The sequence below is a fragment of the Pelodiscus sinensis genome, chromosome 8 (genome assembly GCF_052426305.1).
Source record: "Pelodiscus sinensis isolate ZL-2025 chromosome 8, ASM5242630v1, whole genome shotgun sequence".
NCBI lineage: Eukaryota > Metazoa > Chordata > Testudines > Trionychidae > Pelodiscus > Pelodiscus sinensis.
The window spans coordinates 8,742,393-8,755,896 of record NC_143059.1 but is presented as its reverse complement, the minus strand read 5'-3'; the positions used below and the strand labels follow the sequence as shown (position 1 = coordinate 8,755,896).

Below are 13,504 nucleotides of genomic sequence, written 5' to 3'. Positions count from 1 at the left end.
CTGCCGGCTGTTTCCATAGCATCTTCTCACCAATTCATTTCCTTTGGCCTGGGCCTCCCTCTCTCTCCCTCTCTTTTTTATTTCAGTCTACGATTGTCAATTTGACTGACATGTCTGAGCTCTCACAGGAAGTCAAAAAAGAAATAAACGAGTTCAAAAAAGAAACCCTGGTATCAGACCTTTCCTTAAGCTGTTTGTTTATTTGTTGGCTTTATTTTTGTGGGTAGACCTTTTCTTAGACTCAGTGCCGAGAAGCTTAGCTGCTTGTATAGCTTCTCTCTCAATAAAACAAGATCTCACAAGGTGCTGAGAGCAGAGTTTGATTAGCATTTCCTGTGGCGCAGCGCTGCACTCTTAAACCTACCCCTGTCTAGCCCAGAGACCTTTTTTACAAATTGTAGCAGGCTAACTTACACCAAATCATCAGTGAATTCTACAAGTGCAGTTTAAGGCTGAAAATATCTTTATTTTCCTGATGCAACTTGGAAACTGACACTCCAGACTGCTTGGCAGACTTGTAAGGCTAATATCTGACCTTGGCATAGGTTTTCTGATAGAAGTGGAAAAAGAGTGCTTCTGATGGTTGTGCCTTAGTTCCTCTTCTCTGCGAGCAAACTAATCCATCTTTGGGAAAAAGTATATTTTGAAACAGTACAACAGCCTTTCAAATGGCATCTTGCTTAGAAACCCAAGAATAAATTGACAGCCATTGGGAAGGATAGTATTAGTGTAAATGGAGCTATTTACCAGGACAAAATTCATCTGCATCACATAATGTAACGAGTGACCGTGGAGAGCTCTGAAAGATGTCACTTACTAGTGGTTATCGCAGGGGACGGAGAATCAGGAATTGTACTTTCTATCCCCAGCTCGTCTCCTGATTCAGTTCGACCTTGGTTATGTCACAGCCAATTGGTGCCTTAATTTGCCCAGCTGTAAAAGACGGATAACAGTGCTTATCTTCTTCACAGTGCTGTCACTGAGGCCCAGCATGAACAGTGCACTACTATACCAGCGAAAGATAGCTGTTAAAAACCGGGCGGTTTGATCAAATAAAAGTAACTATCTAGAAATATGCCTGCCATTCTGAACTATCTTCTTGAGGCAGAGAGGGATCCAACTGAACTCAAAGGCACTAGGATTTGGCTTTTTAGAAGCATCTTTGTCATTTCATTTTTAATGTTACCATCCGGGGCTAGGCAAGTCTCCATTTTGCGGCAGCTGATTAGTGTGGGTCTTGAATACTTTTCGTGTCTGAAATTAGTTATTTTTTCATAAACAAATTAAAGTTCAGAAGCATCTTTGGTGACACAAGTAATCAGTCTGCACTTTTATGCCCGAGGGGTCCTCGTATGTGAAAGAGATGACTTCCTCAAATATCATCTGCTTGATAAGATTTATATCAAGCTGTTTGAGTTGCCAGAGTTCATCGACGCACCCCTGTCCCATGCCACTACGATCTAAATGTCAAGTGTTTCCTTGATTATTCTCTTCTATGCCATTCGGTGTGAGGAAGTTTCCAAATCAGGTTACTTTGCAGAAGTTGTGGTTAGGGCAGTAAGGCTGTGGCTCAAACCATGTGGATGACCATTGCTACTGCAAGATAGTAGTAGAATTGCAGTGTATTATTTGGCACGACTATCTAAATGCAAGCTGAATGGGGGGGTTCCCTCTTAGGCATCTGCTGCTGTGATTCTTTTCCAGTGAAACTGTGTTAATGCAATTGCAGCTCCATTGTGAAATAAACCTGGTCCATGAAAACACTGGCTTGACCCAAAGTGGCCGTGGCTTTAATGGCTCGCTGCAGCACTGCACAGCCCGACCTACTTTATCTCACCTGTACTGAGGGAAGATGCACTTCAGCTCCATGGCAAGTAAACAGGTGGTGCCGTCTTTCTGGCACAGGCATAGTCTCTTTTCAGACAAGCGAAACACGGATCTGCAGATTTTTAAGTGCACATTTTCACATCCACTTTGATTTCATTGTAAGTGGCGTCAAAGACACAAGTCTGTATTTCCAGACACATGCTGTTGCTTTTTTTCTTGCTGACTGTGTAGTATGAAAGGTCACGTGTTATGGGCCAAGAAACAGGTGATAACATGTCTTGCATTATTCTTTGCAGTAAACGATTCAAATGTTCAGTTTTTGGACCAAGATGACGACGATGACCCAGACACAGAACTGTATCTCACACAGCCATTTGCATGCGGAACCGCATTCGCCGTCAGTGTGTTGGACTCCCTCATGAGCGCTGTAAGCAAATCAAACCTTTCTCCCCCTTCCCCATAGGCTGCATGGTGGCACTGGTGTTGCTACACATTATCAGCCTCCCATGGTCTGTCTATGGTTCACAACCAAAGGTATTCTCTGCAAAGTATTAAAATCATGATGGTTTTTAGGTGCTTATATGCTTAATTCCTGTTGTCCGGTGGTTATGTGCCTAATTACCTTTGAGGATCTGGATCTGAGACTGTAGCAACTAATATTTCAAACCATCAGGTATGTAGATTGGCCTATGTCTTCAAGATGTTGGTGATTTTGAATATGTGCTATTTTCAGAATGGATAGAAAAGCCAGTGGCTTGCAGCAGGGTGTCACAAACTAGCCTTCCAAAACTAGAAGCTCTCAAAATCACCAGTCGCCGGTGGCAGGTTAGAGCATGATTTCTAAAATCTGGAAATTGAAGTGTCAAGGAAGGTATGTTATGTAAAAACACAGTGATTTACACATTTTACAGCTTCTAATGGATATGTTTCATCCATAAAGTGATTGTTACCCATACAATGCACTAACAAAAGGATAGGATGTTTAGCTCAGATCTGGTCAGCAGATAGAAGCTTGGATGCGTCTACAAATCTTAATTAAACCAGATGACCCTCTAGGATTTGCAAAAGTGGGCTGGAAATCAGTGGGAATGGGATTTCTTGAAAGATTAGGTACATCACAGTTCTAGGGCTGAATATACGTGAGAACGTGCTGTCAAGTTAATCCAATATTCCTGCTTGTACCTGGAACCCAGACTGAAAAAAAAAAAATTAATCGAGACGGGTGTTTTGTTTTGTCTAAACCAGTGTTTGCCCGATTTTAAAATAGAATAGGTTTATTTTAATTAAGTTTCAGTGGAGTTGAAAATAAGCAGCTAACAAAAACCCATCTTAAGGCTTCAAATTGGTTGAAAAGCAAGAGAATGGTTATTCTCTGGCCAGCAGCAAATAATTAAATGCTTTTCTCACTACATGCATGGTACTGGCCTCTACTTTGAGTGCCTAAACCAGCTAAAAATTGATGCTCTCCAAGTTAAAGGATCGCCATTTAAAATCCTTGGTCCATTTGCAGAAAGCTGCTCCAACATTCATTTGCTGGCACATAAAGAGGACAAATGGAAAGCAAGTAGTCTGGGGGATTGTATAGAAACACTAGGATACAAACACTAGCAGTTTGCAGATTGATACTTTTCACTGGAAATAGTCATCTACCCCGAGAGGTCTAAGATGCAGGAGAGCTGTAATTAATGGCGGAGAATATGAAATGTTGTTTATGATAAGCTCCATTAAGCAGGCCTGTTATATTATACCTCTGATTTAAAAGTGTTCAAATGAGTATCCCTTTGGAGACCTTGTTTACTCCTGATTATCCTAACTGCAGCTGTTTCCGAAGACTCTTTTGTTGCAGTATCAGCTGTTGTAATGTGATTACTTTGTAAATTATGTTTTTTAATAGTGCCTTTCATGATCCTGATTGGGGCTGTTGACAAAAAAGTTAGTGATTTTGACTGGTTTAAATTCTGTTTTTAAATTAAGGCTAGACACTATCACCTTCCCTGTCCATGTGCAAAGCAGTTGTACACACAAACTAATATATACCTGTGTGACCAATATGCTGTTTGTGCACAAGAAATCTGACTGTGCATGCCAAAAGTTGCAGACGCAGACTTTGTAAAGCTAAATGTAAAGTAAGAACGCTCAACCAGTCCCTTTCAGACTATGCCATGGAATTTAGTTTCATGACATTAGTTTGCCCATCTCCCCGGAGATAAGTTGGCTTGAGCCCCAAATAATATTAATTTGTTTTAGGTGAAGGTTTGAATTGGCGCTTATAAAAAGTCAAACCAAACTTTGATGGCTCAAAAAGTTCAGCTGACCTTTCAGAAACCCAGCTCTGCTGCTGGAGCCAGACATAATGAAATAATATGAGGGACCCTATTCCTACGATATTTCCTGCTCCTTTCTGGAATAAAATAACAGTAATCTTATGAGATACCCTGTTCTTGAGAGTCGGCAGCCAAATTTTGCAAGAGTCACACACCTGGACTTTCTAAATGGATTTAGGACTTGAGTTTGGTTCAATACTTATGACCCATAAATGTTTTATGGTTTAGAGTTTCTTTGTAATGCCTTTGAAAACTTCATGTGTAAGAGTTCCAGCTGGCATTTTGTACTGTTCATCTTACCAGACAAAAGAGGATTCCCAAATAAAACTGAGTTTTAGGACACACAATTCCTGATTTTAGGAATTTTAATCATAAATATGAGCAGATAATGCATGGATAGAATGAAAATATGGGCGAGAATGGCAGCTGAAAGATTAGCCTTCTGTCTTGAAAGTTAAGTCAATTTCAGTCAACATTTAAACATCAGGGCCATTTAGATTTCACTGATTCTTCTCCTGTAACTCTCTTCCCCAAATTGCCATTTAATCAGGTGTCTAAGCATCCTGATGCAAAGAATGTCTTGTAATTCAATGCTTGCTGCTTGCCCTTTCCCTTATTGAAAGGCTAATCCTTCTATTTATTATAGGCATTCCCAGAGTAACAGAGAGCAATGTTGCACACACCACACTGTTGCTTTATTGTGCAAACTCTAGACAGAGAAACTGTAAGAGAATAATTGTAATACTCCATTGTGAGTTATCTAAGCATAAACACAATTTAGAAATATTTCCTTTGAGCACAGTCAGTCAAGTTTATTTTTCAAAAAGCAAATGTATTTCCCCCTTTATCTGTTCATGACTGCTGAAGAGGAATCTTTGCAGAAGAAACATGACAAGCTTGTGCCCCACCATATTGTTTAATCTCTTAAGGATGAAACCACCATCTGAAGCCAGGGAGAAGGCTCTGATGTAAGAAACTGATATAGCAAATGAGGACTGGCAAATCATTCTAGAGTGAAACCTTAGTTCTTCCCCTTGACTAGTGTTTCTTCTAAGCTAGAATTTTCTGTCTCTTCCTGTGTTGCTGATAGGATCTCACAGTCCCCTGCTTCTAGGCGGCTTTCACTGCAGGGTGGAAAAGAAACAGGCATCAAACAATTATCCTGACTTTCTCCTACACCAAATATTTTTCCCAAAAAAAAGGGGATCCTGTCATTTCCCACACCGTCCATTAGGTCTCTAGTATCCACTTTGCTTTTTGTGACCTGACCTCTACTTGTGCTGTTAGTCAAACTGTCTTAATTCAAGCATCGTTCCGAAAACAGTCTGTAGGATTATAGGACCAACATGAGTCATACATTCACTACACTAGCTCCACAGTAATGCTATAAGAATAAGCAAACATCATTCTGGGATACATGAACAAGACTGTTATGAGCTAGACTCAATAAGTCATTCTTCCACTCTACTCTGTGCTGATTGGGCCTCAGCTACAGTATTGTGTCCAATTCTGGGCACTACATTGCAGGAAAGATGTGGCGAACTTGGACAAGGTCCAGAAAAGTGCAACAAAAACAGTTGAGGTGGGATATGACCTATGACGGAAGACTGAAAGCTGCTATCATGTTTTCTAGACCTTTAGTCTCAACTTTTCCAAAGTTTAAACAAACCCAAGAGGAGGGAGAAAAATTATTCTCCTTAACGCCTGATGGGACAAAAGGCAATGGGCTTAAACTGCAGCAAGGGAGGTTTAGGTTGGACATTAGGAAAAACTTCCAGTCAGGGTGGTTAAGTCCTCAAATAAATTGCTTACATACATAGTTTGTGGAAGGTCCATCGTGGGAGATATTTAGAGCAGGTTAGACAGGCATTTGGCAGTAATGGTCTAGATGGTATTAGGTCCAATCTCCTGTCCTCATGGCAAGACCAGATGACCTCTCAAAGTCCCTTCCCTCTTATCATAGCATACTAGAACTGGAAGTCCTTTGTTACATGTCAGCTCACTACGGACTTTTGTAAGCTTCAGGATTAGGTTGACTCAATTATTAGTTGATCAGTTTAGCAGATAGACTCAAAGTCTGCGGGGAAAGCCCATAAAGCTAGTAGGTCTGTAACGGGAGGTCACTGATTAGCATGTTTGGGCAAAAGTTATATTTGCATAGAATAGTAAAGAGAGTTAGAGAAGGTACACACTGTTTTCTCCCACTGTGTCCCTTGACTAAAAAAGTGCACTGCTTTTCCCTTTCACATTAATTTTTAGACTTGAAATTTATCCCATGATCTCTGTGTAATGTAATTAATTTTTGGTAATGTAAATGTTTAAAGTAATAAGTGAGAGAAGAATGTGAGCAGTTTACACCTTTGTTGTACCCAGTGCAGTAAGTTTATATCAGTGGAGATATGCCAGAATTCCACTGGGTAAGGCCCAACCATACGGGGTTTCTTCTCTATATGTACCAATGGCACTATGCAGAAGAAGACTTCATTTATAGCAACACACTATATATTTCCTCAGCAGGTTTATTTGCATTTTCAGCAACGAGGGGTGTGCAGACAAGACTGTGTTAGTTATTGATAACAAACAAGGAAGCATTTTTTGGATGGGAACCATTTCCGCATATGCCAGAGACTTTACGATTAAGGCTGATGTTGAAGAAATGCCTGAGTTTTTCATTATATTTCCTTCTATTCTGGAGACACAGTAAAGGTTAGGCAATCTAAGTTGAGGCAAATGAAAAACTTAAGCATATCGTCAGAACATGCTTTGTAGATGTTTGAGTGGTAATCAAACAAGTACACAAAGAAGTACATATTGCTTTCCATGCTTGTTTACAGCAAAACAGAAATAGGTTAATCCAGGCTTCATAACTATCTCTGAGACACAAGACATTTTACTCTCAAAAGCTTTACACTTTCAAAAGAGGTATGTCTTTAAGATATCTTAAGTCTCATGATTTTTTAAAATCTTACCAATCAGGCCCCAGTAAGATGTGCCACATTGGCACTAAAAAGGGTCTGATTCTCAAAGGCCTTTCGGTACCCAAAATCACTAGTGACTTTAGAAAGTCTTGGACAACATCTCTAGCTGTGGAGGACAAGCAAAGTGCAGGATGCAAAAATGCCATTTGCCCCAACAAGTGTTTCCTATGTATCTTGATTGTAGATAGTATTCATTTTGGTGATGCTACTGCCAATCCAGAACTTCCAGTGCTTTACCATCATTTGTATACATACCACTGGCAGCGGGATTTGTCTAGCTTAGGGATTGTCAATGTACAAAATGGTCTATTCAGAGTCAGATCCTGAGACTTAAATTTAACTTTGTCATTGATAGAACTATAATTTTTTTTAAAAAAATTATGGTTCTATCAACACAGACCTATCAACATCATTCCTTTTTCCCTTATGAAATCAGAAGTCACTCCTCCTTCCCTCATGAGATAAATGTTAAAAATTAATTTTTCTGAATAAATGAGCCTGCACTGGAACCCCCAAGGTTCTTTGCCACGGAAGTATGTTTCAAAATGACCATCTCGTAAGTTTAAACACAACTTTTCTATTTTTGTGTCCTGCTGTTCAGAAGGATTAGCAGGTAGTAATACATCCCTTTACCCAGAGGACTTACAATAGACCTTAATAGTCTAGAAGGTATTTTTACAATGTAGTACAATATAAAACATCGTTCTTTCACCTTTGCTTTGGACCTGTCCCAAGGGCCTATTCAGGATTAAGTTAATGAGTTTAGCTCTGTAATCCCCCATATCTGGATATGCATTCACATCCATTCTGTCAAATGAATACCGTTTGTTTCATCACGTATGGAGAAACAAGCAAGTTAAAGTATCTGCCTGAAATGGAAGCAAAATAACCACCTTTTTTTCCTTTGCTACTTTGGTAATTTTTTTAAACATAAGAAAAATGGCAGCTATGACATGGAAAATGACAATTTTAGAGGAGTTATAAATGAAAGGCAAAGTGTCATTAAAGTTAAAGCAATGTTATTAAAAGATGTGTTAATTTTCAGTTAAATTTTCTGTAAAAGACCAATTAGTTTAAAAGGCTTGACAGCATTAACTGCGAAACATAAGCTCTGGTAATTATGCTTTAAAAAATGGTTGTGCAAACTGGAAAGCGCTCCCAGAACACTCACACTCAAAAACAACTGCAGCAGAATTCAGTCTCACGGGCTAGGTGGCACTGCTACCTCAGCTATCTATTTCAGAATTTGCTTGTCAATTTCCTATGGTGTAGCATCTATGATGCATTTCCTTTTTTTCCATTACTCAGCACTGTATTGAATGCATGTTCTCAGACTGGCATGATAAAGTTATCATGACAGCCAGCCTGTGGTTCAGTTAGTAAGAGCAGTAGAAAAGTGATTTTCAGTTATGATTTCAGTAACAAACAATTCCTTTTGTTAATTGTATAAAGTGGCTTGCTACCTTGAATGAAGCTGGAACAGCGATGTAGCACTAAACCCATTATCCCCTTGCAAGGCCTGGATATGCCAATTCTTGAGCGGGTCACTCTCTCATTCATTTTTAATATGTTATTAGTTCAAAAAAAGTCTGATCTGGCTGATCGCCATTTCTAACCCTTTTGAGCTTGAGGTGCACCGTGGAAAGATTTGAAGGACGCTTGAGTGCCGTGGGAGTTGCGGGTATGCAAGATTAGGCAGCATGGGTCATCTTTAAATAGCGTTCCTTCTGGAAAGTTAAACTCCTCATCATCTCAGATGTTTTCTGATGGGCAGCAGGCCAGGAGGAATCCATTCTCAAAATCAGAACATTTTCATTCAACTGCAGGAGCATGACCAAAAAGTGTCACTTGACTGCACTCAGCTGTCAAATTCAATGAGAACATCCACATCAGTCATGGTGGGAAACTCAAAGTAATCTATTGTTCCAAGATAAATGTTCTCTGCTTTCTAAATAAATGTCTTCGCTTTGCCTTGACATTTGTCTAGCAGTGGGAGACCATTCTCCTGTGACAGCATTCTGTTCCATTGACAGCGGGCCTGATTCCCTCCTCAGTTGGATCAATTTAACGTCACTAAATCCATTGAGCTTGCTCCTTGGAATCAGAATAACGCCTATTATCGCTTCCTTTTACATGTTTAGTGTTTGTGTTATTGATTTTGTGACAGATGCACTACTTAATATATTCTTTTGCCTTTGCTTCACAGTTTAACAAGAGTTCTTTAGTGAGGTGAATGTTGCGGGCTCAGTCCACCTACCCCGGTTTTTTTCTTCCCCAAATTAAACATGCCCAAGTTTCTTTAATCCTTTCCTCTAAAGGCTTTCTAGACTTGAAGCTATCCTCTGAACACTCTCCAATTTGCTTCCCATTCCTTCCTTAAAATGTGGTGCCCAGAACTGGATACAGCTTCACCAGGGCCAAGTAGAGTGGAACTACTTTAATATTGCCCATGTCTTGCAGTTGCTGAAAAAACCTAATATAGTTAGTTCTAGAAGAGCCACATGGCTCGTAATTTGTGATCCATTATAATGTGATACAACCCCCCCCCCCCCCCCCCCAGATCCTTTTCTGCAGTTCTACTACCTATGCAGTCAGTTAGGAAGGAAAAATCAAATGCACAACCACAGAACGAGGACTAAGTTTAGGACTGGTCTTTTACTGGATGTCGTCTTATTAATTTCAGAGCAATTCACCAAGATCATTTTTTACTTCTAATCCTGTCCTCCAAAGTGCTTGTAACTCCTTCCTGCTTAGTGTCTGGTCATTACACTTGTACTATTTACACTCTGATATTTTCATTAATTACTTGGAGAACAAATTTTATAACATCCAGGATAGATTCCTATAGGACCCCACTTGCTACAGCCTCCCCACCTCCCACTTTAAGAACAAACTCTTTACTTATTAGCGCTTTAGTTTTTGAAGGCTTTTGACAAAGATTAGTTAAACATGATTTACATCAGTGGTTCTCAACATGGGCCATATTGCTCCCCAGGGGGCCATGCCTTACTTCTAGGGGGCAACGTGGAAAAAAAGGAACATTGGGGGGCCACAGTAAGTTTGTGAGGGGGCCACCCAAATGTAACTGCCAGGTATATGATGAATGAGGCTCGGGGGGGGCCATGAGCAAAAAAAGGTTGAGAAACACTGATTTAGTTTAAATTACTGTGTACATAGTGGGTGCAGAACTGGTTGAAAGACCAGTGTCCCGCATGACTGACAGGCTATCGTATCTACTGCTTTTCCCCATTCACTACAGGTTGGACTTCCCTGGTCCGGCACCCTCGGGACCTGACCCATCCCGGATGAGGGATTTTTGCCAGATCGGGGGTGGTCATTTCTGGAACCCTGCCACCAACCCCCTCCAGCCCTGGCCTGACCATTTCCCTCCCAGCTGGCTTTCCTCTCGCTCTGACCCTGCTGCTCTAGTGGGCAGCCCCGCTGCCTCTGCTCACTGGGCTCCCACTGTCACGCCAGGCACCCTGGCCACCTATGTGCACACCAGGCTCCTATAGCAGTGCCCAGAAGCCCCGCTGCCTTCACGCACCTGGCTCTGAGTATCGTGCTGTGCAGCATGTCTCCACATGCTGGGTTCCTACCGCAATGCCTGGTTCCTGCTGCCGCTCCGGGCAGGCCCGTAGCTTCCACGCCGGGCTCCTGCTGCCACACAGGGGGCTCCCACTGTCCTGGCGCTAGCCCTGCACTGGGACTTTCTGGTCCTGGAACATCTGTGGTCCTACTAGACGACAGATGTTGCTGGACCAGAGAGTCCCGGTTAAGAGAGTTTCAACCTGTAGTACAGTAGCCCTGCCAAAGATGGAAAATTGGTTCGTTTGCCATGTTTGTGTCTTGATGAAGGCATGCTGAGATTATAAGGCCCTGGTCTGGAAGCTAGCTCTACTATTCAACCTGCTGTATGACCGAGGGTACGCCACTTACCTCTATGTGCCTCTGTTTCCCAATCAGTGAATTGTAGATAGTGCTCATTACAAAGACAGGGAAGCATGACTGAGATCTGTGGATGAAACGTATAGTTTCAGGTCTAAGTATTCATACTCATCTGATGAAGCGGGGGTTACCCATGTAATATATTTGTGAGTCTCTGTTATAAATAGTGAGCCGTCCTGTGGCACTGTAGGCATCTGGTTAACTTCAGTGATAGGCAAGTATCAATAAGGCAAATCCTTTGATCTCACAAGATTTCAATGAACCATTTTCTCCCTAATCTACTTCATTGTGTGCAAATCTTCTAAAAATACCAGACATCAATAGAATTGGAAGTAATAGTTGCCAATTTTTGGTCGTGGTCATTTTCTGGGTATTCTGTTTTTAAACAGTGCACACTGTCAGTGTATATTTTAGGTGTTTAACTGAGTATCTTTGAACTAGACCAGTATACTTGTAAATGAACTTGAAAGTTATTCATCTGGCATTAAATTAATATTTCAAATGCCCATTGTTTGCCTGACAGCCCAGCAATGCTACAGACGCTGGCAAAATGTCAGTATGGAGTAAATCTTCCCTAATAAACCACACTTATCCTATACCCTAGAGTTTTTTAAAAGGACCACCAGGATCCCAAACTCATCATACATTTATCTGGAATGAACTCAAAATGTTTAATTGATACATGCTTATGTCTGAACACTGTCAAGTCTCGTAATGAGATGTTTAGTACAATACATCGGTTAGACGGCAAGAGTCCAGCCACAGTAATAAGTAACGACATTTGGAGCACAAAGGCAGCTCCCCAACGAATTGGTGACAAGTATAAAAAGGCAGCCTAGCCCGTGTAAGCCTTAAATGTGGTCTGAATTTTACAATTACATGTCCTAAAGCTTGTTATTAGACGTGAAGGCAATGAGAAGGAAAGCAGTCATTGCATCACTACTAACACCAATTATAGGAAACATAAATCATTCAAATTTTTGTTCTTTAATAAAAATCAGCCTGAATTGGTGTTTAAAAGGCAAGATCTAGTGTAGGGGCCTAATGGGATAGAAGAAAATAGAGTAATTGGAGTCTGCTGTCTTTTCATTTTCTATGTAAAATCATTTGAAGAGACAGCCGAGAACTTTAAACAGCAGAAACCCAGAAAAGTTGTAATTTGGATGTCTTCAGTTGTGACTTTAATGGTGTTTGCTTAAAGAGCTTTCTTTTATCTCTGCAGACATACTTCAATGACAATATCCTCACGCTGATACGGACGTTGGTAACAGGAGGAGCCACACCAGAGTTGGAAGCGCTGATTGCTGAGGAGAATGCACTGAGAGGAGGCTACAGCACACCCCAGACACTTGCAAACAGGGACAGGTGTCGAGTTGCTCAGTTGGCTTTGTATGATGGGCCATTTGCAGACCTAGGGGTAAGAGCAGAAAAGAAAAGGCAGCCGTTCCGTAACTGTTGCGCCGTTTGCTGAATTTAAAAAAAAAAAAAACGTTTCTGTAACAATGAAAGAGGTGGGTTTTTTTTTTTAATTTCTCCCCCTAAAGCTGTGGAGTCTACTTGAAATTTTGAATAGCTCCGGTGTTACGTTTCTGTTGTCAACACCCAACTTCCCCTAATGGCTCCGTAGGCTGAAACCGGAGATGACAATGTAAAAGGAACAGAGTAGATTTGCAGGACCCATCCACAGAAGCAACCTGAGGAACTCCTTACAGAAACTGTTTTGTGTTTTAATGGGACTGCTGACTTTTTCAGGAAAACACTGGCTCATGGAAGCAATTATAAACAAAACTATAGTTCTTCACAGTATCTGAAGAGATGGGTGAGACAATTTGGATGAAATAAGAGCTGTTTCCCCAGTCTCCTTTCTAAAGCTGAACTAAATCTGAATCTTTGTGGGGCTTTGGTAGCATATTTTTCCCTTTTGTACTCCTGATCTTCCTGGTTTTTGCTCATAAGTCTAAGACCATAAACCTCAGCTAGAATATACAGCAAGGAAGACGATGGCTGGATAACTGTTTTCAGAGAGTAGTTATTAACGGTTCATGATCATGCTGGAAGGGCGTAACAAGTGGAGTTCCTCACAGGTCTGTTTTGGGGCCGGTTCTGTTCAATAACTTCATCAACGATTTAGATCAGTGTTTCCCAACTGGTGTGCCGTGAAACCCTGGGGTTCTGCGAAGCGAAAGCAAGGGTTCCGCCAAGAGCTGGCACTCCCCCGCCCTCTCTTAAAGAGATAGTGCCTCTGTTCAACAAAATGTGGCGGCACAATACTTGGGCGGGGCTTTTTTTAAGGCAACCCTAGATGTTCCGTGGCCAAATAAAATTGGGAAACACTGATTTAGATGATGGCATAGAGCTATTAAGTTTGCAGATGATACCAAGCTGAGAGGGGTTGCAAGTGCTTTAGAGGATAGGGTCAAAATTCAA

The 13,504-nt window shown here is 41.1% G+C and overlaps 1 protein-coding gene and 1 long non-coding RNA gene across 21 annotated transcripts in view; one reads left to right on the top strand and one right to left on the bottom strand.

Annotated features, from left to right (window-relative positions):
• Positions 1–13,504, top strand: part of KCNMA1 (potassium calcium-activated channel subfamily M alpha 1) — a 755,813-nt gene that overhangs the window by 721,273 nt on the left and 21,036 nt on the right. For all 20 annotated transcript variants that reach the window (XM_075934712.2, XM_075934716.2, XM_075934715.2 and 17 more), the window contains 2 exons: positions 2,124–2,254; positions 12,300–12,494. In XM_075934712.2, coding sequence (XP_075790827.1) covers positions 2,124–2,254; positions 12,300–12,494 — 326 coding nt within the window. The remainder of the gene's footprint in view (positions 1–2,123; positions 2,255–12,299; positions 12,495–13,504) is intronic.
• The window catches only part of LOC142830367 (uncharacterized), a 107,037-nt gene continuing 98,225 nt past the window's right edge, over positions 4,693–13,504 (bottom strand). Inside the window, exons 8-10 of the long non-coding RNA XR_012905551.2 lie at positions 12,306–12,488; positions 11,069–11,144; positions 4,693–5,275 (exon numbers count right to left, since the gene is read on the bottom strand). This is a non-coding gene — a long non-coding RNA (uncharacterized LOC142830367). The remainder of the gene's footprint in view (positions 5,276–11,068; positions 11,145–12,305; positions 12,489–13,504) is intronic.